Source organism: Oreochromis aureus, linkage group 22, assembly GCF_013358895.1.
Source record: "Oreochromis aureus strain Israel breed Guangdong linkage group 22, ZZ_aureus, whole genome shotgun sequence".
NCBI lineage: Eukaryota > Metazoa > Chordata > Actinopteri > Cichliformes > Cichlidae > Oreochromis > Oreochromis aureus.
The window spans coordinates 26,861,515-26,888,281 of record NC_052962.1 but is presented as its reverse complement, the minus strand read 5'-3'; the positions used below and the strand labels follow the sequence as shown (position 1 = coordinate 26,888,281).

Sequence of the window (26,767 nt, the reverse complement as noted above, 5' to 3'; positions counted from 1 at the left end):
AAATTAAGAAAAATTGTTAAGAATATGCTGTTCTTACTCTATCTGGTGCCAGTCTTAATTTATTTTAATATTTAAGCATGACCGACACAACAGCTGTAATGTGGCATCTGGTTTCCTCCACTGAAATGTTTTTTTTTCCACAACTGAAAAATACATTTCAAGTTAATAAGTCAAAGCTGATATAAAAACCCAAAATGATGACTTGCAGATGGCAAAAACATTTCTTTATGTGGCAGAAACAAGCTTCCATATCACAATGATGTGAAATAAGGGAGGTTAAAAACCATAGTCAGTATAAAAGAAGGGCGTAGCCTCTGATTTTCCCACACATTTTGAAGCTTCAATGTTAGCATGGAGTTTTGGGATCGTCAGTACCCCACAGCATCCCACACTATTAGTCAGATGCAGTAAGCTGTTAAAATGCTCCAAAGCACTCCAACAGCACACACACATCGAAGAGTTTATTGATTTAAACTCAGTTATCTAGACAGATGATTGTAAGAAAAATAAAATAAAATCCACTCTACCAATGATTATTATAAAGTAATAAAGTAGAAAACTATCCACAGAGGCTACCAGGCAGTAATTTTTCAGCTCTGGGGTTGCTTCATGCTAGGCTGTGGCCCCTGTAGCGGCCAATGACGGTACTGCAATCATATGGGTCATTAAGGGTCACCATGTGAGTTGTTGAGATCAGATGGGTCAAGGTTTAAGTGGGGGGTGAACTGCCTGGAACTGCATTAAAGGGAACTGATAGCTGGTGTTTTAGGATAAGATGCACAAATATAAGATGAATCAGAAGATAATCCTTTTAGGTTAATTCTAATGAGAATGAACTGTAAGTAAAATCAGCCAAAAGTCACTTCTAAAAACATAGCTTCTCACACACCTCTAAAGAACTCGTCTTTAGACTTTCGAAACCTTTGGAGCCCATTTTCCCTGCCTCCTTCTCTCAACAGCAACAGCACTTTCTCTCTGGTAAAGACATGTCTGTTTGGAGGTATGAATAAAACCATTTAGCTCAAAAATACTGTAGGCTTTACCCAACAGACCGTCTCAGAGTGGATCCCAGTAAACTCCCAGGAGATCCGTTCGTTTTTTGCTGGCCGAATTTCTCTCATGCGCCATGAAAAGGTCGATTATGTTACAGTGGGGGAGCTTGTGTCCCCTGTCTGTCAGCTGTCATGTTTTAAGTGGCACTGCCTGAATTGGAGATTGTTTTAGGATGGGGGGAAAACTGCTTTCCATAAGCTGACAGCTGGTGCTCATTTAGAAAAAATCTTTTCTTCATCTTTTACTGATTTTATGAGCATTTTCCACCCATTTCAGGTTTTTATACTAATACAAATTAAGCAATTATTTGTGGATGTTTGTGTAAATGGCAGTTTAAAGACCTATTTTCTTGCTCTGAGGCTGAGGCTGCGCAGAGAGAAGATGGAACCGTCTCATTAGATATTATAAAAACAGCCTACTAAAGTACCTGTTAAAGCTGCAACACAACACAATTTTTTATCAAAACTTGTATCAAATCATAGCCACAAACCTCACTTTCTTTTTAGTACACATAACTCTCTTATAAATTTAAGTAAAGCTACTTGTTTTGTGCCCTCGTCTCCATTTAGTGAAAAACATTTTTAAAGACAAGATTTCTACTATCAGGTCTTTTCTTTCTGGTCCTGTCCTAGATCTGTCACTGAGAACCTTGAACAGATGTCTCTCTTCTTTTTAACTAAAATAGTTCAGCAAATGTGGCCGTCTTATCAAAAAGAGTCATTTGGGCTGTTCTCTTATCTCTAATTTCAGGCCCATTTCCAAGGTCCTTTGTCTGAGAAAGGTTTTAGAGAAGATAGGACTGAAGTTGGATATAAACTATCTGGATTTAATTGTCGTTTTTGAGAGGTTTCAGTTAGCACAGAAACAGCCCTTCTAAGAGTCTTTAATGACCTGCTTTTAACTGTTGATTCTTATAATTCTGCTTTCCTTGTGCTCTTAGACCTGACTGGACCGAAGTCGGTAGATCATGGCATTCTTCTGCCACATCTTGAATTGTGTCTGGTTATTTAAGGTACAGCCCTTAAATGGTCCCAGTCATATTTGTTAGTCAGATGTTTCTATGTCCATTTAAGACCAACTTAGGTATGGGGTACCTCAGTTCCAGTCTGCATGCCAAATATCCTTGGGCAAGATACCAAACCCATGTTGCTCTCCGATGCATCCACCGGAGTATGAATGCGTGTGAATGTTAGATAGGAAACACTTAGAAACAGGGTAGAATGGGTGAATGTACAAGTTGTGTAAAGCGCTTTGAGTGCTCAGATAGAGTTGCGATATAAGAACCAGTCCAAACTGAGTTGATGTTGGTTGGGATGTTTTGCTGATGACTGACCATCAAAGTTAAATCCATCCTGAGGGGGGCAGCAGAGTCCAAATAATACACTTTAAAGTGAAATCTGATGTCTGTGGATCCACAGCATAGCATGAGCAAAGGCAGTGAAATTAAATAGACTTTAAAAAGTCTTAACCGTGTTAGATCATTGAAGATGAATGGATTTGTTCTCTAAGATATAATTCTGACAACTTGAAGTGTTTTCTCTCTTGGTAGCCCAATAATGTTGTTTTATAATACCTGGAACTGTGAGTCATTATCAGATCTGTGAAGTTTAGGATTCATATAAAACTTTCAGTTTTATTTCCCCGTGTAGTTTGTTTGTTTGTTCTTTTACTTGCGTAGATCAGCAGCTGTTGGCGATTCAGCGGTCCAGATGTGCAGCTCAAAAACTCTTGAACAGCAGCTCCTCCAGATCAGGTTGCCTTCCACCCGTCTTGTTTACCATTACTCAGTTCCTGTTTTATTTTTGTTTTAAAACGATTTCGTGGTATCAGTAGAAATTGCTCGTATTTATGATCGCCGATGGTTTTTCATTTCTCCTTAAAAATGCTTATTAACCATCTCAAAACATTTTAATATTTTTTGTGGCTTAAATGATTATTTTGACTTGTGCAGAAAATGGGCCAATGTCTAAAATTTGGTATATAGTGTAATCTTAACATGCTTTATGTTTGTGCTTAGAAAGCAGGGAGCTGATATATTCATGAGTGAGGTGCCCAGAGCTGTCTAGACTGGAAGAAATCAGTCCTTGTAAGATGGTACATAAGAGCAACTTTACTATCCAGGAATTGCCAAAGATATGACAACAACACTGCCATGACATTTTAATAACGAGGTTTATGCTGTGTAAGGGTTTTGTTTGTTTTTTTAGTAAAGAAGGTTGGTAATCTTTGTCTCTTGAGTCTGCTGTTTATGTCCATTGCGTTATCTTTAAACAAACCTCCGTCACAGATATCTGACTTCTCCAGGATGCGCCTCCCAGATGGGATAGACTCCACTCTCTACAACCTTAAACTGGAAAAGCAGGTAAGAAAATATATTTTTAAAAAAAATCTTCATAGGTTTTTATTTTTTGTTTGCAGAGCAGGTTTGCTTAGTTTACTGTTAAAAATGTTCAGTTTAAGTTTTATTGCTTCCAGTTTGTCTTTATAAGATAAATATTTTCATTTAGTTGTGCAAGTCTGAAATCCTGTTTCAGTTACTTTTAGTTCATCTGGACAATCTTTATTTTCTTTCAGTCAACTAAAGTGTTTTTGTCCACACAAAGTCTTAGTTACACAACACAGCCCGTGTAGAGATGATTTAAAATTAAATTAAAAAAATAAAAACACTCACAAAAATGCCCCGAATCAAAGAAAAATTTATTGAAAATTAAAAGATGGGTAGTTCAAAGCTCTTGAACAGTAAAAAAGATTTCAGCATCAGACCGAACAAAAACAGTCCTGTTTGATTCATGCAGTATGTACAGTCGAACGTGGACGAGAAGGGCGTGGCGAGAAGTGGCCAAACTAGTTCTGCTAGTTCAGGTCGATTCCATTTAAAAATCATCACATCATGTTTGTTTTTTTCCCCCACAAATCTTCACATTTCTCTTCAGTTAGTTTTTTTTCTTGACACAAATAAAACTGCAGGATTACAAAGTTTCAGATCTAATTCTATACATGGATTATGTCATGTAACACTACTCATTTTATTTTAATTAAAAATCTAGACAAACGTGGCCTCTTATCTAAACAGATATGACGGCGTCGGAAAAACGTTCAAGCGTTTTCTGTCTAAAACATCTCAGAGGATCGGATGGAGACACCCATGTTACTATGGAAACATCCACAAACCAACGAGAACACGCAGCAGCTGCTGATGAGCTGCGTGTAAAAGCTCAGAGAGCAGAAGTGACGAACGCCCGGGGAGACCGCCACGTCTGCAAATCAGCGAGCCGGGCAGCTGCCTCGGATTGGTCCCGTTGAGCAACGTATGAATCAAATGTCTCATGCATTTAAAAAAACAAAACAAAACAAATAAACTGATTAATCAGATTTCTCCTACACGCTTTCACCTTCAAACATATCAGACGGACACGTGACCGTATTATTTCCTAAGGCACAATCTCTTTTCTTTTTTGCCGTGTCCGTGGAAACATTTTTTACCTTTTTGAATCTTTGCTGATGCGATAAAGACAAATCAAAACTCACCATTTTACACCTAAACAAAACAAAAACAAAAAAACAATCACAGTAACAGTTACGCTCCTCTTTTCACTTCTACAGAGAGAACTCACTGAACACATTAACCGTTAAATGGTGAGATGAAGCAAAATGGAGAAAACAGAAATTTAACCCCTTCATCACCACTCCAACCGCTCTGATCGGACTTCTACATGTAGGTGACGGAGCGAGAGCTTTACTGCTTCAGGCTCGGCGCGTCTCCGGCGCCCTTGGCTTCTTTATGGTCGACTTCCAGGCTGTCGTCTGGCAGCTCCCCCTCCTCTCCTCCCTGATACATGTCGTGGGTCCACTTTGGACTGCTGCCTCCCTTTCGGTACACGAAGCGTCCTCGGCGAGTGGGGAAGGAGCCGCGGCCTCGGCCCCGGTTATCAACCCAGGTTTTCTCTCCATCGCGATCATCGTGCTGAAAGGGTAAAGACGTGATTTATTTATCCCAAAACATTCACACAAGCTTAAACATCAAAGAAGTCCAATCTTTTCTGAAGGAGCTAAAATATTTTCAGACAAACTCCAGTGAATTTCTGGCAAATACTTTCTGCATTATATTTATAAACCAACTGAACCGCTGAAAACAATAAAAGCTGAACAGGATCAAGCAAAACTCACTCAAACGTAACTGAAAACAGAAACTTAAAAAGAAATACAAATAAAAAACATTAGACATCCAGATGAACAGAATCAACTTTGTAGGAATGGCACTCACTCTGTTAGGCACACCTGCTCAACTGCTTTTTAAGACTTATCTAGTCAGCCAATCACATTGCAGCAACTCAATGCACTTAGGCATTTAGACATGGTCAAAACGACCTGTTGAAGTTCAAACTGATTATCAGAATAAGGAATAAAAGTGATTTAAGTGACTTTAATTTTAATGGTTATTGGTGGTTTAAGTATTTCAGAAGCTGCACATCTGCTGGGATTTTCTCACACAACTGTCTCTACAGACTATTTTCTTTACAGAGAATGGTCTGAAAAACAGAAAACATCCAGTGAGCTGCAGTTCTCTGGATGAAAATGTCATGTTGATGCCATGTCATGTTCAGTAGAATGGTTTTGGTGAGTTAAGTTGACAGGAAGAAAACAATAACTCAAGCAATCACTCGTTACAACCAAGATGTGCAAACGAGCATCGCTGTATGCACATGACATAGATGGGCTGCAGCAGCAGAAGTACTCAAATGACCCCAGTCACCAAATCACAATCCAGAAGAGCAGCTCTCAAGGCCAAAGAATGTCCAGCTCAATACTGGAAAGGTGTACCTAATAAAGCAGTGAGTATATTTTTTGGATTATGCCTTGCACTGACTGAACAGCTGTCGTTCACTGGACTACTTTTTAGGCCTTGCATGTCCTCCATTTACACCAGTAAATCAATTAGCAGCTGCAGACACTCACCAGGTAGTACTTCCTGCTCTTGGGGGTGTATTCAGGGTCCCACTCCTCCTCGGGCGGCCGCACTGGAGGATTTATGTTGGCAGGGTTTCCATTGCTGTTGTTGCCGGGATAATTTCCCCTGCTCCAACCTCTTCCTCTGACTCTGGGGAACTGAAAGCAAAAACAACAGGCAGGACTGAAACTCGCAGTCTTGAGACAAACTCTTTGATATCTAACGAGATGGAGGAGAAGATTATTAACTCGGTCCTGTGACAACGAGACAAGAAAACACACACACGGCCAAACTGATGGACTACAGGCATTAGAGTTTAGTGATGAGTTGACTTTCCACTGACTGGCGCTACATTACCTTTATAAAAACCAGGTAGTGCACGGAATATGTATGATAGACTGTCATCATCATTTATTATCATCATCCACATTATGATCCGTAGCATTAGGAGGAAGGGACAGAGCAGAGAAGCACAGTCTACTGTCTACTGCCATTAGGATAGGAAATCGCAGGAAGATGACATGTCAATGCCTTAGTTAAAAACAACAACAACAACAACAACAACAACAAAACAACAAAAAAGCCAAGGAGACATTCAAAGATGAAGGGAACTTACAAATCCACGGCCTCGGCCTCTCTCCATGCCATGTCCCTCATAATCTCGAGGGCCTCGGTCCCCAGGGCCACCGTAGTCCCGCGGTGGATAGCGTGTGTGGCTGAAGCCCTCCTCAGGGTGCTCCATCCCCTCCCCCATGTATTCTTTGCCTCGGAATGGTGGAGGATAAGGGGACTGGGAGGATGAGGAGGAAGAAGAGGAAGGAGAGCGATCCCGCTTCTTCTTACCCTTCCTGTGAGGCAGGCGACAAAAAATAATGGACGTCATTAAAAACTAAATTCTGAATCAGTGGATATACTGATACTGCTGTTATGAGTCTGTGTCAAATAAATAAAAACAAATTCAACTGAATTGAATCCCTCCAGTCAGCTGAAGCATACACAGTGAAGAGAAATCTTTTCATCTCAACCTCCAGTGACTATGCTTAAATGGACGTACTTGGATTTCTTGTGGTGCTTCCCAGATTTCTCAGAGGACCTCTCTCTACTCGGTCCCCGGGAGCCTTCCGGGCTCCTGGCCCCTTCACGCTTGAAGTCGCGCTCCTTCCCAGCAAACCTCTTACGTCTTTCAATATCCAGGCGAAGGTCCATCACGTCGCCTTTGAACTTTTTACTTGGGTCCTGCAGAGATTCGATTTCAGCAAACAGTTAAAGCAGCCATTCACAGGGCTGATGGGAAATTTTTGAATGAATGCACAGAGCACCAGACTGTATACAACATATACAAACACTGCGTTCCCTCAGTTGGTCAAGAAACATGTTACTGTAATCTGCAACTGTTACAAATGTAGAAAAACTATGATAACAAAATGTTTATATCTTACAGGTATTTGTGGAAATATCTGTGGAAACCAGCAGCATGCACGTAGCTTATTTAAATAAACTGAATTTCACAGTTTTGTGGCTTGATTTTTTTTCTTTTTAAGAAAAATACTTACAAGGTAAAGGCACTGATAATCGTCCCTTGAGAGGCTTGGACTCAGGATCTTAATTCACTTCCTTTAAGCCTTTGCTTGGGTTCGTATATACCCAATCAATAACCATATCTCATAGGCTGGGGGGCTTGCTTGGCACTTATAAAACACAATTGGGCTCTTTTGATTTAGAAATACGCATCCTTTGAAAGAAAAGCACAAAGCTGAACCACTGCTGCTCTGGATTGTCTCAGATTTGCTTGTTCCACATACGTCAAATTTCAAAAGGGCTCGTCACCTTGTAGCTTGCCTCCTCCAAATCCTCAAACAGGTGAGAGTGCCTCTTAAAAGCACTGGGGGAAACATCGATTCTCCTAAAAGACGAGGGAAAAGCCTCATTAGTGATTGTAGGAAGTTTTCAGAACAGAGCTTCTCGGATGAATTAATCAAAAATGACCAGATAGTCGTTTGCGGAGGCTACCTGTGGATTTCTGGGCTCTTCCTTGGCTTCATCATTTCTGCCTCTGCAGCTTTTCTTTGGTACATGGCAAACCGCTCACTTAGAGTCATGTCTGAGGAGTGGAAGTGTTGAGCTGCAGACAAACCACAGAAAGGTATTATTCCAAATTTACACAAGACTAACGGTGCTAACTCGCTAATATGCAAGTAATGAATCGTTGGAGCTCGTCAGTTTGCCCAAACTTTTGCACGGACGTGACGCCGCCAACACACTGTACCTTTGATGTAGTGCACAATAGAGACTATGTGCTGAGCGAACAGCTCAGACGGGCTGCGACGGAGCTGTGCGGACTGAATGTGCTGGAAAATGGAGCGAAATTCCGGATCCTTCTTAGTGGTATTCAGCAGCTCCCGGGGCAGGTGGCGATCTTTAGAGAGGGAGGAGCTAAGAGCAAACAGGAAGGGAGGAGCAAAGATTAATGCAAACATGCTGAACAAATATATGATTAAATATTTGCTATTTGGTATCTGCATTTATAATGGCTGACAAATTAAAACTAAAGAGTAAAAAAAAGATGAGAGAAACACCCTTCAACCATGTAATTACGATGCACAGCTTGTCCACCAGATGATAGTCTACTACTTCTCTGAACAGTGTAAATAAATAATTACATCTAACAAATGTTAGGGAAGTCTGTTCATGTTTCAAGTGTCTGAAAGAAAAAAAAATGGCATTGGAATATTGTGTTTTTAAAATCACCAAATTTTGACATCAGTGTTAAATACAGATGCTATTTTTTGTTGTGAAGTTTAAAATGCAGACGTCACACCAATAAAAATCACCTCTTTCTTTCCTTCTAGAAAGATTTGCTGGTTTGGTAGTTTGAAATCTTAAAAATAGAAAACTGTCCAGCTAAGCTTTAAGATTACTGGTGCCACCTTTACTGCCTGTGAGCATTAGTCTGTAAAAAGAGAGCCAACAGCTTTTTGAAAACTTGGAGCTGGTTTACAGTTTGACGTCATGTTGCACATACCTGGGAAGTTCATCTAAAGAAGCAATTCTGAGCTCAAAGTCTTCTTTTGATGCAAACAGACGCGGTGCAGGCGATTGTTCGCGAGGAGGAAAAGCTCCAGGGAACAGTGGCCGGTCTTTCTCTCTTGAAGTAGTTGGTGGGGACAAACTCCTTCTGGCCTTCTCCTTTTCTTTCTTCTCCTTCTTCTTGGACTTCTCCTCTTTCTTATGTTTGCGGCTTCGGTACAACTCCTCCTCCACGCGATCAATGGCGTCTACGTCTTCGGGGTCTACACGAACTTTCTCCTTAAGGGACGGGTAAGATGTTGAATAGCTTGACTCGTCCCCCCATTTCCCAAACATGTCCCGAGCTACGAGGGCAGGTTTTACCTCAGCATCCTCCTCACGGTCCCTCCCTTTTATCCCGTGTGATTTGAGGAACTCTTCTTCTCCAGCCTCAAAGAAAGGCATAGTCTTGTCTTCCTTGATGTCACCAAAGGACGAGACGTTGAAGAGCTCTCCAGTTTTGCCACTTTTCTCTTGCTCTCTATCTACAGTGACCTGCTCCTTTTCACGACTGTTCTCCTTTTCAGCTGCCTGCTTTTTGTTTTTGTTCTCAGCCAAAAACCTGAAAAAGAGAAATTCAAAGTGAACTTTAGCATCAGCACCTCCAAGTGAACCAATAATACGCTTTAAATTAATAATTTCAGACTGGGATGAATAATGCAAGAGGGAAAAACAAGACCACACAAGTGCAACATGTTCTAACAAGCTGAAAGTGAAAGGTACAATACACACTGGGGATGGGCATGCTTAAAACCAGGTTGTAAAAAGATTATTTACCGAAATATTAGACATTTTCCTGTTACCCAACCTTCTGTCCTTCCTTAATGTTTTCATTATCATTTCTGTTAAACTTGTGTATCACAAATAATCTTGAAACTACCTTTTATTCTGAAAGAAAAAATGCTTAATGACACTTAATAAAATCAGGATCATGAATCTGAATGTGTATTTATAGGCAGAAATGGCCTAGAAGTAATAAATGTATGAGCTAGTTTATCAGTATCACTTTGAGACAGGATATTGCTAATTTTAGATACACTGCCCAAATGAAATATAACAGTCCTACACATTTGTTTAGTTGTTTAACAAACAACTCCAACATCCCTCACAGTGTTACTGGAGACCAAGGTAATGCCATCCAGAGTAACTATCTGGTTCGAGATTATTAGAGTCACATACAATAACCTCAGTTATCAGAGGTTATTGTACTGCTTCTAAGCAGGAAATTAGAGGTCATACAGAAACTAATGTCTTTAATACATTCCTGTAGTTCAGCTAACTTGTTTGAATTCATGGACAGATAAAGCTGGGTGTCATCTGTATAGCATTGAAAATGTATGCCTTCTATATATTTAAGAATATATAATGTAAATATAAATGGTCAAAGTCCATAATTAACCTTAATGTGTGAAAAAAAAGACTCCATTTACATGACCTGGAGTCTGTTATTGTAGGGTCTTTAGCTTACAATATAAAAGCACCTTATTTTTTGTCTCCATTTATTTTTACAATGGCCAGTGCTCAAATATACATCGCCAAGGTTTGAAGTCACTGAGGTCAGAATATGAAAAGGTAATTCCTCGATTCAAGGGACATGAGCTAAAGCAGCTAATGTCAGATCCACTTTAGCAGTTAGGCTGTGTACTAAGGCCCTTCAGAGCTCTATAATTACTGAATTTCATGACTTCATATTCAAATATCCATTAGCAGACCTTATTTTTTCTGAAGAAAAATGCCTTAAAGGGTTTTAGACAGCAGCATCTCCCACTGGTTTGTGAAGGGGTGGATCTGACAGCATGCTCATTTGCTAATTACCTGCGACTAATTACTCGTGAGCCAACAAGCAAATCCTGGACAATTGTCCATTCTAACTCAAAAAAATTATTATAATTTACAAAATGGCTTCATATTTTAAACAGTATGGCCTGGGGGCATATCATAAAGTCACCACGAAATAACGGAGGCTGTTTTCTCACATATTTCTGTAGAACCACAAGTCTATTGCAACCTAAAACATCACCCTTTGCTGGCCATTTAGAAAAAAAAAAAAAAAAAAAAAAAAAAAAACAGGTTTAAGGCAGTTCTACATTTGCTTTTAAGAACCAGGACCGCTAATTTAATTCCCCAGTTAGTGTGTTTTTTAAAATAAAAGCTTGAACTACCCTTCACTTTGCTCAAGAGACTGATGGGAGACAAACAAGCACTAAAACCAAATTTGGTGACCTTCTGCCAATTCAAATTTCAGGATGGTCGTCCTCATTTGACACCAACAACCTTATGAAAAAAAAAAAAAGCCCATCCCCAATGCAAACAGTACAGACCATGACTCACATTTCCATGGTTATATACTCACGTCAACACCATCGTCTTAAGTAAGTGGGATTTCATACAACTTCCTCTCAGAAAACAGCCGGCTACATTTTCAATTCACTTAAAATCAGGAGTCTTATGTTTCATTCCTTTTTAAACTGTATTCTTCCAAGGATCTTTGAAAAAAGCTAAACATGTTTGAAAGACAAATAACGTTCATGATTTGTTAGGAAAAATAAAAAGAGAAAATAATATAATTACATTTCAATATCTACAATAAAGTACTGGACATACTTTTTGAAGGCAGCAGAGATCACAGTCTTATCTGTAGTTTTGGCATCATCCTTTGAGAAGAATCCAAATCCGCTGAACGAGGCCGTTTGTCCAGAGATTGTGGGGCTCTTTGCCGGAGGTGATGCACTGCTGATGGTTTTCCACATAGTGCCACCACTGTTGGGCCCTTTGACCTCAGGACCAGAAGGAGCGTCCTCTTTCTTAGTCTCTGGGCTGGTTGGTTTGGGGCTTGCGTCGTAGTCAATCCATTTGCCTCCAGAAGCCTTCTCGATGACGCTTCCATCTGGTTCCGGAGTAGACTTCTCAACCTGACTTTCAACTGGCTTGTCTTTAGCATCCTTGTTGCTGGGCTTTCCCTTGCTGCTGCGGTGGCGTGGGGATGAGGAGCGGGACCGAGAGGAGTAGCTGGAGCGCCTAGAATGGCGGGATCGTCCAGAAGACGAACGATCAGAGTAGCGGGAGCGGCTCCGGCTGCCCGAGCGCTTCCTGGGTGTACGGGAGCGTGAGCGGCCCCTCCTGGGGCTGTGAGAATGGTGGTCCTGGTCATGATGACGATCATGCCAGCCGCCGCCACCACCACCACCGCCGCCGCCGCCACCACCACCACCACCTCCTCCACCACCACCACCCTGCCAATTACCCTTATAGCCATAACCTCCTCCGCCTCTGTTTTGGTAATGACCGCGTTGGTAATAGCCTCGGCCTCTACCTCGGTAGTGGTACGGCCTACGGTAGCCTCTGTTGTAACCTCTGAAGCCACCTCTGTTGTTCTGATAGTCCCGAGAAGGATAGTTTCTATAGGACGGAGAGTGCGAGCGAGAGCGGGAACGAGACCTAGAACTGAATAAAAGAGGAGGGGGGAGAGAGAAGAGGAGATACATCTGAAAAGCTGTTCATAACATTACGAACAAGTCAGTACAGGTAATTCACACAACACCAAATACAAAGAGATCACTGTCAAACTGTTGTCTCCTTAGCAAAGTATCACACACTTCAACCACTGCTACTCGACATGTGGATATAAGATTTGAATGAAAACTTCTGATAAACCTAAAGGTTTCTTATCTTAGTACATTAGTAGTCTGTGGGTGCTACAAAAAGCTTTGAAAACAAACATCTATGCTGTAGCTGTGTACTGATTTCTGCACGTAAAAAAAATTGGCATCCAACGAAGGGGTTTAGGTCTTTCACCAGTTAGTAAAAACTAAAGGACTGAGAAATGGGGACTAAGAAAGGAGGACTGAATCATCCCAACACACACAGTAAATAGAATCAGCCTTTGGGAATGACTAAGAGAGGAAAAACTGTCTTAGAAAACTTATGTTACTGAGCCAAAGTTCTGTGACGAGGTGGGCTTCTTTTGTCACCGTTGGTCCTTTTGTTTTAAGCTTGTGCTGTCGAGAAGACAAAAATTAAATTATACTACTGCCACTAAAACTAGACAAAAAACCTGAATTGAACCACTCAAACTTAAAATCACTCCGGCAAACTCTGCCTCGTCTGGGCTAAGCATCAGGAATTTTGTATTTTTAAGATTTTAATAGACAAGCTAAATCTGTTAAAATAACTCATGTATGTAATTATCACCCTGTTACAGTTAACCATTATGTTCACATATAGAAACAGCCTGGAAGAGGGAGTACAAACAACGAGCTTTAAAAATAAAATCCAGGCAAATGTTCTGACTAAACACTGTTTACCACTGATATCTGCCCACTCATCTGCACCAATCAAATGCAGGTTAAATTATTCACGTCTCTCTTTTCTGATGCAAATCCAGCGTAATATCCTGCACAGTTAGGAAGACAATATTTCGGATCAACCTCTGATTTAAAATAAAATAAATGTCCACTTGACTATCAAATGTTTGCAAAGGCTGAGAGGTTAACAAAATGCAGCTTTGTTCATTTAAAAACAGATATGAAACAGAAAATTTAGGATTAGATAATCTATCAGTGCACAAATTATTAGTATAATGTGATTATTTCCTGGTCTGCTTTAAAACTTTATATTTTGTTTGGGCTGCTGCTGAACAAATTAAGCAACGATCATCATCTTACAAGCCAAAAACAACCAACTCAGAAAACAGACATCGAAAGCAGTACGTTGAAGCCCTGCAAGTTAAATGCTTAAATTTATACTGATTCATAATACAGGAAAAACACTTCAGCTGCCTGACCAGCAGATGGAGCCCAAATCAAGTACAGGTCTTTTTACTCTGGTAACCTTTGAGACTCACATATCACACTAAACCTTTAAACACTTGTGGATCTCTGGGGCTGCAAAATGGACCTTAGTGGTCCACAGACCCTAATCTAGGTGCACACTCCAACAAGAGCTCAGTTACTGAGCACTGTGGCCTTATGCAGATTGGAAGGAGCAGCAGGTTGCTCACATGTAAACTAAAACAGACATTACAGATCTCCGTGATTAGAAGAGTTCCATTTCAGCAAATGGTTACGTTAACAACAAAATTACTTAAGAAACTTAACCTACACATTTCAGATAAAATCAAAGTCAAACTTTTACTCATGCAACACAGATTATCTCTCCTGGAAAAAGAAAAATCTTCTCTGCTTACCCCTTCGACCTTTTCATTGAAACAGAGCTGTTGTGGACTCGGCTGCATCAAATACAGGACGCGAAAAAAAACAACAACAACACTTGTTCGCACATGCGGGCCTTAATGAACGTGTCGGAAAAACGAGTAGACCCAGAGGGAGGAGGCATCAGAAAGGGAGGGAGATAACAACAAGGCCAAGAGTGGTGACTCTTATCTTCTATTTCCTGCTTTGACAAATCATTGACATTCAATGCGGCAAGAAGAAAAAAGAAAACAATCTAACAACTGTCTGTGAATGTGTTTATTGGCTCCAAAAACAGGCAGACTGGAAATGGAAAGGCACGCCGGTAGATTTTTAGAGTGAAGGTGCGCTGATGCAAACTGCTTAAAAACAAATCATGCAAATCAAAATCAAACCTAGAATGAGCTTCGTTGAGTCAAGGATGAAGGACCAACAGAGTGAACCTGAGCAAATACTGCATACTACACAAATACATGCAGCTGCAAAACATCTGTATTTGTGAGGCATAATTTAGGAACGATCTTTACTGAAACCGCTCAGCGCTTTGCATGAGTGCTTTACTGAAAGATGAGCCGAATCAGATAGTGAGTGAAACACGAGCAGAGCATTTCCTTGTTATTTCGTACTCAGTAAACACCAAAGCCACAAAGACCTTTGTACACAAATACACCCCACTTGCACTCATTTTTGACTCCTAGAACTTTACTTAGATAGTAAATGCCAAAATCTATGACAGCAACTATTACTTGCATCATATACCAAACATCGTATGTTCCAAAACAAACAAGGTCTAGTTTGTCAAACTAGGCAAGATTACTGGAAATAAATGCTTTGACCTCCTTTAGAAATGGGCAGACACTCCCCTCTAAGCCTTCTATCATCTAACCCTCTACACCACAATGGATTTCTAATAGCATAGTACAGATACCCAGGAATTATGAAAGATAAATGAAATCCGATGAACTTTACTTTAGACTTAAAAAAAAAATGCTGTAAAGTGTCAATTATGAGTTACTTTTTAATTTGAAGATCAACCCTTTTAAATTATATTCAACCATTTAACATTTGTATATTTCATCATGTATTTCTTCCTCGTTGCGCTCTCTTCTCACTCAACTCTTCCTCTTCCTCCTCTTTTAAATCAGAGCTCTAAAACAATACATTTATTTATTCCCGATACTGTCGACAATAATTACTGTCAGAAGATTAGACATGCAACCCTCCCATCAGTGGGAGGGTTGCAGTCTTACTGGTTGACTTACTGGACAGCAGAGAAGAGCCAGCTAAACAAAACCAGCTCTTAACTTACAACCAGTAAGTTCAGAGAATACCAGCTAACGTGAGACTCAAATGTCCTCGGGTGATCATATTCACACATCGTTTGAGAGTTTATTTGCCAAGTGTCTGAGTATGACAATGTATCTTGTGAATGCGTCGTGCTACCATGATATCCCCTAAAGCTCATCTCCTCTTCTTTCTGAAACATTTGAATTTTGAACAAATCATGGCCATTTAAGGAGTAAAATGTGCACACCGCCAGGCCAATTTTTTTTTAATTAAAGAAATCTCCTCTTATACGCTCATCAGTTATGTTTAACATCAAAAGGAAACCACACCTCTTTGACAAATGTAGGTCTGACTTTAGAAGCTACTTACTAAGTAACAATCAGACACCTTTAACATACACAAATATGAATTTTCTGTGGACAGGTATTGTTAAATTCTCATGGGTTAAAATTACTCCATTTTGTTTTTTGTTTATCTTAATAATTATATTATTTTCTTCATTGCTGGAATGCTGCTTGGAGTCATATAAGCGCCAATATCCAGCACAAGCAGCACATATCAGAAAAACACCACCCTGCTGAGCCATACTGAAATATTTATTTATATTCAACCTAATATATGCTTTCCTTGTTTATGATATCTATCCATCCATCTATTATTTATTTAAGTATGAGGTCAAAGTATGTAAAAACTGATATTTGTGACCCAAAGGTTCAGTCAAGTGTTTACCTGTAACGACGTTTTCTGGATCTTGAGCGGCTTCTAGAGTGGGATCTGGAGTAGGACCTGGATCTGGACCTAGACCTGGATCTGGAGCGGGACCGAGCAGGAGAATTTGGAGGCTTTGACATCTTTGATCTCAGGCCAGTAAAAGTATTGCTTTCCTGAAAAAAATAGAACAAGAAAAGGTGTTTTCAACAGTCTGCTTGAACACAGAATGTACTTTCCAGGCGTCACTAAGCAAATGAAACAAGTACCAAAGGTTGTAATGTTGGGCAAACATCAAATGAAACAAAAATATATCAGGACTACGCAGCTACACTCTTCAAAACCTGCTGACAGATAGACACTGAGTAATGTGCGCAACACCTTCTTACCCATCACCAAGACCCTGCGGCCCCCCATGACCTTGAACGGTCATGAAAATAAATCACAACCAACCAAGGCCAATGGGCCGGCCTAGAGTCTGCAGCAGACAGCTGGATCAAGGTGCAAACATGTACACAAGAGCCGGCAGCAATACGAGACAGGAGGAGAAGAGCTTCTGTGCACAAAAGATATTCAGGCTGTTGCTGAAGAGGAGCGAAAGCTGGCTCAACATCAGACACACTTCAACATCCACAGTTGAGCCACCGAGATGGCAACAAGATACAAACAACATGGTCTAAATGTGAGAGGCTTGTTGTTTCTTTAAAAATTAATTTATCAAATAAATTCAGTCAGAAATGCAGAATGAGCTCTGTGGTGAACTTTGCTCTGTGTTATGTGTCATATGGAGAAATCCTAATATTTGGGCAGTTACTGGGTGTTTAAGAGTTAAGACAATGAACATGAATATCTTTGGTCAAATGTGTGATTGTTCAGGGCTCAGCTCAGACCGGACCACTTGGTACTGACAATGAATGTAAACACGACTAGCCGAGTATACGTAAGTCTTTACTTTATCTAAAGTCTTACGTGATTTAACAGATGTAGAAAAAAAATTTTGTAGCTTGCAAAATTCAAATCTCACAAAAATTGGCTTAAAAAAAAAAAAAAAAGAAACAAAAAGGGGGAGTTCTTGCTGGGTTCCCTCTGTTAGATGTTTTTAAAACCCGAGTGAAGGCAATTTATTCTCTTTTTCACCTTCAATATTATGGGAAACCAACAAGGGCAAAATAAAGTACAACTCCTTTATATCATGTCACCTAGATCCACATAAACAGCAGAAAAGGAACATGTGGAGGGGTTAATCAATCAAAAAAAATACTGTTTGTTATTGCTATTTATGACTGCAAATTACAAATGTTTAAAAACAACAGGTGACATTTAAGATGTTTTAAGACCTTACACACTTTTTTTCCTTTGTTGTTTTCTTCTAATAAAGGATCAAATCTCTAAATGTATAACAACCCTGTAAAGATTTGGTTTAACTGACAGTTAAACACACAGTGATGATAGGGCTGGGTGATTTTAATCTCAATTACAACTGAACTATCAAAGGATTACGAAAGCCAGATAGAAATTCACGATTACCACCTGCTCTTTAAATTTGCGTGCAACAGCTGCAGGCCAGTAGAGCACCGGTTGCTCTTGAGGGAGTGGCGTTGCGAACCTGTGACTTCAGTACTTCTTTTTAGTTTAATTTTATTCAAGTTAGCGCTGAAGTTCAGGTTTGAAAATTAATCTTTTGTTGAGTTAATGAAAAATCATGTTCATTAATCAAGACTGCACCAAAATAACTGATTGATAGTTTAATCAAGCAATAATAACAAGGGTTTTTAATGCTTCTGAATTCAACAAGTAGATTTTGTCTTTAAGACAGCTTGTCCAACACTATTCATCGCTCAATTACTTCTTTTTTTTTTTTTAATCTTACCAATTCTGCTAAACATTGTTTTCTGCAACAGTTAAAGAGCAGCAGTGAAGTAAACAGACGCCGTCTCCTGTTAAGTAACCTCCAAAAATAACTAATTAATCAACGCTGACAGAAACCTCAGAGGAGGTGAAGGATTAAAGAAGCCTTTGGGGGATGCAGATGGTGTTTTATCCCAACACTGCAGGATAAGACGATGAGACTTTCTTTATCTACAGCAACAACTCCTAAACTTAAGAACGCCGTGTACCAATCTACTTTAATCACAGGCCACAGTTTTATTGTGATGTTATGATGAATTTCTAGTTGAGTTTTTTCCCCCCATCTATGGCTCTTTTTGCTTGCTGATAGCCACCTCTCCATTTCATCCATTTTCCTATCAATAAGCAGGATTATTATTGGTAAATTTAAAAAAAAATCAACAGCTTTGCTTTTGTTTTATGATTTTTCATTAGTATTTTTTTAGATGTAAATATTTAATCAAAAATTTAACCACCAACTTATTTATAAAACATTTTTTGTAAGCCACTTCTCTCAGCCCACACTTTGTGAATAACTCATCTACAAGCCAGTTTCTGATAAAGTAAAAAGTATTTTTACCCTCCACTAACTTTAAATTGGATGCAGGGGTGTTTCAGGTGTTTTTCAGACTCTCACAAAGCAGCAGGCTGGGAGCGGGTGGAGCTGCTTTTGTGCAGTAAAGCGCGGAGAACTCGTTTACAGCAACAGGAACCAAGGAGGATGTTTAAGAGGCCGCATCCTGGGTGATAATGACGTCAAACTGTCATCTCTAAAGTCTGAAGCCTTTAAGATCTCACTTTGAGACAGCAATGAAATGACAACTGTGGGGGGATTTAACCGAATGTTGTGGTTTGAAGAGACGCCACTTTCTACCTGCTAAACAATGGGTTTTTTATGCAAGTTTTCAGACCACCACCGCAGACCACTTGAGTGTTTTTTTTTTTATTTGTGCAAATCTAGGGTGCAAAAGGTCCTCACTTGTTTTTTTCCCCAAACTTGTGAATGCTCAATGGCTGTTTTTACTTCAGAAGAACCCATGCCTTTTCCCTTTTCAGGGTTCCTTCAAATTGCAATTTGTCTGGTTTCCACTCTGTGAAACAAAGATTATTTAGATTGGTTGTTTATCTACACAGGCCATCATAAAAAGTAGTGACCAGGTTGAAGGCTGCCTGTCTCAGTCTTTTTTTTCTGTCTGTGGGACAGACAGCAGATGAAACAAAGCCTGCTTTTCCGTTAAAAGCAGCAATTTCCTGCAGGGTTGTAAGGAGGACTGGGCAAGTTTAATGGTGCTTTATTTCTCTGATTCACTACTTTTTTCTCTCTTCATTCACTCTATAGATTGTTTTTTCATGTTAAATTTCTCAGGGCCCAAACCACGGCAATAAGCCCATAAAGCCTTTACTGAGTCAATGAGTCATTTCTGACTTTCATTTTTCATCTCTTCCATTACCCTGCTTTTTACCCCTGGCTACCACAAGGTTGCTGGGTTTTTGCTTGTGGCAGTCATCTCCCAGTTTAGTCAATCAACATAAAGACTAGGGACGCACTGAACTAAGCTTGCAGCGATGTATGATGATCCAAATAATCAAAGTGAATGGAGATAGCTAATCAATCAAGGTGGTCACTTCCTCTCTTTAACGTGTTAAATGAACATAATTCCTATTTGAATCTACCCAGTACATATAACCAAAACGAGTTCATGCCTGGACCTCTGCATGCTTTGAAAATTATTTGTGTGTGGGAGTGGTTAGACTGAGCCATCATCATCATCAAGTGAGAGAAAACTGACTGCTGGTTTTGACTTTTAATTCAGAGCTTTTAATTTTACTGCACTTGAAAAAATGCTTGTTCATCTCACTCGCCTCAAAGGTTTTGTTCCCCATGGAGTGTTTTTGTTGGTGGAAAACAGTGTGGAGGAGAGAAAGATGAGCATATTTAGGAAAAAGGAAACAGAGCTGATGAGGTGTAGGACCTTTAGGTCTAAGGTACAAAAGTAAATGTGAAAAGCTGTCTGTGTAGCAGGCAGAAAGTAACCCCAAACTGCTGCTGTGAGCTCTCCTACTAGTAACCAATGTCCTGCTGTTGGTGGCCAATAAACACAGAACTGAAATTAAAAGATCAGCACATTGACAGTGATGTCTGATCTACTTTTCCAAGTCAGGATCTGAGTAATATCTGATCCAAACCCGATATTGTTGCATGCTTTGTTTTCAAGGCTGCTCAGAAGTATCTACCTATTATCAGATACGTCTTTGTCCCCTGAATAAACCTATGACGGAAATCCCACAGGGGAGGTTCCCACGGTTCGAACAAAGATAAATATTCAGGTCAGCCAAAAAATTCCTTCAGTGAAAAAAAACAACAACAAAAAAATCAGTCTAATACCAAGGAAAGAAAACAGTCTCCTTGCATGAAAGGCTTCCTGTTGAAGCAGTGAGTCTCTCATTAACAAAAGGGCTTGATTTAATTTTAAAATTCAAACTGTTATGCAAATCTAAGCTTATAAAAGCTGCGAGTTTATAGAGTTTATAAAGAGTTTATATTCACAGCAGCATATTCAAGCAGCACCCCTGAGTGTGCCCCCTTTGCAGACTTTATGTATGCTTTAAATGATAATGACAGCAAGGTGACGCTCGCCACATTACCTACTGTATGCTACCAAAGCGTCACTCACACTGGCCCAGACCAAAAAAAGGAAGTGAAAACAAGCACAAAATAACTTCAGCTCTTGCACCGCACACCATCTCTGAATGTCAAAGTGTTTGTCATGCCCCGACTCAACTATCAGATAATGTGCAATAAATAATGTAGAAGTGGTTTGGGGTTACTCTGAAAAGCAGTAAGTGCTGCTTGACGGTTATAAGCATGATGAGCGAAGAATGAAACGAACTAAAGCTACGAGCGGAAAATATCCGTGGGTGAAAACTGGAAGGACCAGAATAACAAATCAGGTTAAACTTAGGTGATTTCAAAATGGCGTCTTCACTGTATTTCAGTACTGAGCTACGTCAATATAAAGCTGTTTCTTCAGAATACTGGTCTATTTTATTATAGCTAAATTAGAAGTAATGAAGACATTTTAGAATGCAACTATTAACTCAAATCAAAAGCTTTATTTTACCACTGTATGATAAATTTCAAGATTAACAATTTTCAGCATTAATTTTGTCTTATTTGCAACAGTGTTGCATTTTATTGATAATAATCGTTTGAAAACATATCTGACTGGTGGAGGTGACACTCACAGGGATCATTTTGCTCAGAACAAGGGTCACATGACCCGCAAAGCACCCTTTTTTATGTGAGCATGTACAGAGCCTGAAGCAGAAAGAAAGCTGATAACAACCGTTGTGATACCTGTTCTCTGTTGAACGTCCCCACTGGACGTGATTGGGGTATATGGGCTCAAAATGTGGTCATAAATATTTTGTACTTGTAAATCAGTTTTGTATCTGTAAAAAGAATTTGTGCGTGCGTAAAAAAGATTTGTATGTGTAAAAAAGATTTGTGTGTGTGTAAAAAAGATTTGTATGTGTAAAAAGAATTTGTGCGTGCGTAAAAAAGATTTGTATGTGTAAAAAAGATTTGTGTGTGGACTTAGCCAAAAAAACCCCTGCAAGTTACAAGTACAAATTTTGACCCTATTTTTCTTCCTGTCATCTGATTGGTCAATGTCATGTCAATCACAAATGTAACAATCCAATCAGAGAACAGATGGGTTTGGCTGTCGGAGGGGCACTTTTTTTGAACTGCAGGTCCTTGAAGGGAATAAATCCCCTTTTATATGCCAACCCAGCGTTTTCCTTCATCACCACGAAGGAAAACAGTCTGTGGTCGTCCGAGTTTGGTGATTTTTGTGTCACAGGTCTACGTGCTTTATACAGGGACTTCCACAGCCTTTTCAACAGCTGCTGCGGACAGCGGGGGGCGGTGTTTTGGAAATGACAGTCTTCATTACAAAGCTTTCTTCGTTATGAATTAGCATACATGTTTTTATTGAACATTTGAAGAACTAGCAAAAAAAACAGAAACTCTTGTAGAGGACATAAAGTCAGAGATAGAAACGACAAGGAGCAGGTGCATCTAGTACAGGTAGAGCTGCTGCAAAACCCCACAGAGCTCAGCAGCCAGTGCAACAAATTCTGGATCCTTTGCTTTTAGTTAGCAGTTAGCATTAGCAGCACATCCTGCGTCCGATGTGAAAGGACCTTTATGCTGCGCACTGTGACTCACAGCAATGGTCCCGGGTCAGCCCTGACTTTGTGTTAAACTAATCCTAAAGTAATAATGGTATTTCTAACCACTGATATACCACAACTTTATCCTTTCAACAGCTGCTGAAAGGGGACCTAGCTGCTAACGGATATTTATATAGAGATCCTCCAGCTTCAAACTGTATTACCCTTCGAGGACCTGCAGTTCAAAAAAGTGCCCCTCCGACAGCCAGACCCATCTGTTCTCTGATTGGATTGTTACATTTGTGATTGACATGACATTGACCAATCAGATGACAGGAAGAAAAATAGGGTCAAAATTCGTACTTGTAACTTGCAGAGGTTTTTTTGGCTAAGTCCACACACAAATCTTTTTTACACATACAAATCTTTTTTACACACACACAAATCTTTTTTACACATACAAATCTTTTTTACGCACGCACAAATTCTTTTTACACATACAAATCCTGATTTACAAGTACAAAACTGATTTACAAGTACAAAATATTTATGACCACATTTTGAGCCCATAGGGGTAGCTCTGACTGTAAAACTAAAGAGAGAACATTCCTATTGGCTAACAACTTGTTATTGACAGGATATTTACCAATGAGAAAATTTTATACCATTCTATTTTCTGACTCTAATAAAAAGTAACTAAATAAACTTAATGTTTTATTCACCATTACTTTAAACTAGGGATGTGTGCGTGACTAGTCAACACAAGAAACACTAGTCTTGTTAAATAACTGATTCTAATTTTATTAATTCGCAAACAGCAGTTACCTTTTGGTTCACACATATTACAATCCAAACGCGACAGCAGACTGGTTAACCCCCACCCTCTCTCATTGGCAATGATAGCAGCCATGCCAACTGTTATGCTGTACTATGACAAAGAAAATGATCGGTAGTGTTGGCTCTGTCAGAGTGAGCCAACGCTACCACACAACCAAAGTGATGTATAATCACCATCTGCACAGAAACTTGGATAATAAACAAGTTAACCACACTCAGTAAACTCATCTGACTTTGTGCAATTTTAAATACAAAGTAAATGGTAAATGGACTGGTTCTTATACAGCGTTTTTCTACTCTACCTGAGCACTGAACACAACTTGCCTCATTCACTTAATCATAGAAGCACTTTTTTCTATGCCTTTTCTACCTAACTACTTTCTAGCTAACATTCACACACATTCATACCCCAGTGGACGCATCGAAAAGCAACGTGGGGTTAGTATGTCGTGCAAGGATATTTGGCATGCACAGTGACATGCAAAATGTGATTAATGGTTTCATATATATCCTAAAGCCACGTACAATATTTGCATGCCCTATTTTAAACCTTGCCGAACTGACTGTTCTCAGTTTTCTGTGGGGTTTTTTTGTGTGTTTTAACCTATAATAGTTAACACTTACACATGAAACACCTGGTTAGACACCTTGGAGGAAACCCAACCTTAATCTCAAGAGGGTCATAAGCTAGTGTGCTCCTAGAGTTTTTTCCAAGCCCCGATGAATGAAAGGATATCTGGCGTAAAAACCTGTGTCAAATCAAACATGTAGATCGATCCACTGCACCAAACCCTTTGGGAAATAAGACAGCAACTGAAAGACTAGCAGACAACGCACTTACATGCAATGCATGTACGTGCAGTAATGTAAACTGAGGCAAATTTGGTAGTCATTTGTATTGGTGTCACATGACGGCTGACCCCAATAGAGGCGAATACGCATTTAGTGTGGGTTAAAATATTAGAACTTTGGTAAAAAAAAAATCTGTTTCATTATGTATAGAGCTGCCACGATTAGTCGACTAGTCACGATTACGTCGACTATCAAAATCGTCGACGACTGATTTAATAGTCGACGCGTCGTTTGAAGCTTTGTAAGATCACAAAAGACGCAGGAATAAGTAGTAGGATTTAAAAGTGTAATAACGGACTGAAACAGAAGATGGCAGCAGTGCATGTAAAGGATGCCAGCTGCCGTTAAACCCCGAAGAAGAAGAAGCTGTGTCCCAGAATTCATAGTGCGGCCCAGCGCAGTTGTCAACAATGGCGGCAGCTAGTTAGTTTTAATATTACTCTTATTATTCTTTCTGGGTCACAAAATAAACGTTTAACATATTTTCAAGCTGTAAGTTTTACGTCCAATCGATGCATGATCTGATTAGTCGACTAATCGCAAAAATAATCGGTGACTAGTCGACTATCAAAATAATCGTTTGTGGCAGCCCTAATTATGTATAGTGTAAACCTACCAGCTGGGATAAGAAATGGAGGACAAGCTTATTAATACCATTGAGGTGGCAGGAGCTACAGTGTGTGCCTCAACTTTGCTTTTAGATAGAGAAAGGAAAAAAGGGAGGCATCTTTCATAAAAATGAGCCAAATCACAGGACTTCATGGTAAGTCCTGAATATATGTTACTATGGGTCGACTCTTTCTCACCCTGTTAACTGTTCAGGGGCGAGAATTAATGGGGTTTCACAACAAGGCTGGATTTATGGGAGTAATGCAAGTTGGTAAGAATGCACTAAAATACCCTTGAGCGTAGCCTATAGCCATCTATTTTATACAGTCTGTGCTCAGTTACCTTCAAATGGTGTCACTCCTTGCTTTATACAATATGCACTAATAAGCCCTGTAACTACTCCATACAAAGCCAAATTTCATTTTGCCCTTGAACAAGCGCACTTTATATAAAGGTCAGCGTGGATACCAGCACTCATCTTTAACCTCGAGTTTGATCGGGTCACTAATTTTGTTAACCATTACCATTTAGGGCTGCGTTTTTAAGCAAGAAGACTGCCTGAGGTTAGGAGAGCAGGTGTCACAGAGATGGAAAAAAGAAAGAAAAATCTTTACAAAATAACATTGAAAATCGATGTGTTAATGATTGGTTTGTTTTAATGTGCAACCCCAACCGCGGAGTCCAGTAAAACCGATTGCAGCTATCGATACTTCCCCTGCAGGCAACAACGTTAATGAACACGTTACTCATTTTTCACCATTTAACGCCACCTATTAGCGCAACCACGAAATCAAACTCGCTTACCTTTTTCCCGTTTCCACACGAATGGACGAGAGGTGTTTTTTAAGAATAAATGTCTGCAGAAGTAGACAAACCTCTGAGGCCAGGCTGCCTGGTCGTCGGGTCCCTCCTTCCTGGTTTAGTGCGCTGCGCGAGTGTTAGCCGCCTAGCCTGTTAGCAGCGGCACCGAAACCAACTTAGCGAACAAAACAGGCGCACCGTGCCTTTACGAGAGGCAAGGTGCTCGGACTACACGCTCATACTACATAACATATTTACTCGGGGATATCTCTCTCTGTGTGTTAATTGTGCTAAATAGTGCGCTTTGTCGACATTCACGGGTAGTTAACGACCGACCTCACGCTATCTAACGCTAACGCTGAGTCCAGATCACGCGAGACTTTTTGTGACGATACATAAACGCAGAGAAACCTGTAGAATATAAAATATAAATACAGTATATTACATATTTTTTCAAACGTACTATATCTAAAAACTTATATATACAGTGAATAAATGGAATATATAAAAATAAATAAGTGCATAAAATGCACAAATATATGAAAAAAGATTATAGACACAATTTAATAAAATATTTAGAAAAGTGTTACGCTACTATTTGGCATGGAAACCAGTAGCTGTCTGTTTATATTTTAAGACATTGTTAAAAGAATAAAAATAAAATAAACTGAATAAGATTATTTAATTAAGATAAAATAAGCTTTTTCCTACTTCACTAATTTTTATTGGCCTATTTGTAATATTTACATAAAGATATATATAATTTATAATAGCTTAAATAAGGTGAATAGCATGTAGCTCAATAAAATAAACTACAATATGAGAAAACAAAACAAATGTGGTGCAAATGTAAAGCATCATAATTGTACCTCCTGTATAAGTTCACGTTTTACATGTTTTTTTCTTTTTCTTGTCGCAAAGCCTTCCTTGCATGTTCTGTACGTATTCCTTCTTTTACTGAAAATGTAATGAACACACTTTTATTATAACGATGTTCCAAATAAGGCTTGAAAACAGGTTAAATGGAGTGTCTCCAGTCCCTTGTTTAAAAAGAAACACAAAATGACCGGGAAAAGCAACAAGAAACCATAAATATAGGCTGCTCTTTCAAAAGTTATAATGTAGCTTCCAAAAAACTAAGAAAAAACAACAGAAAAAGAGATAAATCCATTATAACTTTAAAGCAAAACCAGCCTTGGTGAGTTGCATGCAAATGAAAGGCAAAACAACTGCATGAAGACACAAAGACAAACATGACTAAGATGCAAAGCAACACAAAAGACATGTGAAGTTAACACAAAATTACATAAGAGGACTACAAAGACACATAAAACCAGCAGAAAGGTAAAAG

The 26,767-nt window shown here is 39.4% G+C and overlaps 1 protein-coding gene across 5 annotated transcripts; it reads right to left on the bottom strand.

Moving 5' to 3' along the window:
• Positions 1 to 3,731: 3,731 nt before the first annotated feature.
• Positions 3,732 to 25,773, bottom strand: thrap3b (thyroid hormone receptor associated protein 3b). 5 transcript variants are annotated; one of them, XM_031735806.2, is made up of 12 exons: positions 25,420 to 25,773; positions 16,273 to 16,427; positions 11,672 to 12,511; positions 9,392 to 9,629; positions 9,024 to 9,307; positions 8,268 to 8,434; positions 8,012 to 8,123; positions 7,829 to 7,904; positions 7,056 to 7,237; positions 6,618 to 6,849; positions 6,010 to 6,159; positions 3,732 to 5,017 (listed from the first exon to the last, which is right to left on the bottom strand). In XM_031735806.2, the coding sequence occupies exons 2-12, from the start codon at positions 16,392 to 16,394 to the stop codon at positions 4,790 to 4,792; spliced, it is 2,631 nt and encodes an 876-aa protein (XP_031591666.1). In that variant the 5' UTR covers positions 16,395 to 16,427; positions 25,420 to 25,773; the 3' UTR covers positions 3,732 to 4,789. The 5 variants fall into 5 exon arrangements, with proteins under 5 accessions (XP_031591666.1, XP_031591664.1, XP_039461459.1 ...); XM_031735804.2 differs by having other exon boundaries at positions 9,024 to 9,629; XM_039605525.1 differs by having other exon boundaries at positions 9,024 to 9,629; positions 25,491 to 25,773.
• Between the last annotated feature and the right edge of the window lie 994 nt (positions 25,774 to 26,767).

Bases quoted from the DNA above. Each gene is read 5' to 3' on its own strand.
- thrap3b (XM_031735804.2), bottom strand. From the start codon at position 16,394: ATGTCAAAGCCTCCAAATTCTCCTGCTCGGTCCCGCTCCAGATCCAGG. The intron at 6,160-6,617 runs GTAAGTTCCCTT...TTTTGCTTTCAG, and splicing joins GAGGCCGAGGCCGTGGATTT to TTCCCCAGAGTCAGAGGAAG. The intron at 5,018-6,009 runs GTGAGTGTCTGC...TTACCCTTTCAG, and splicing joins AGAGCAGGAAGTACTACCTG to CACGATGATCGCGATGGAGA.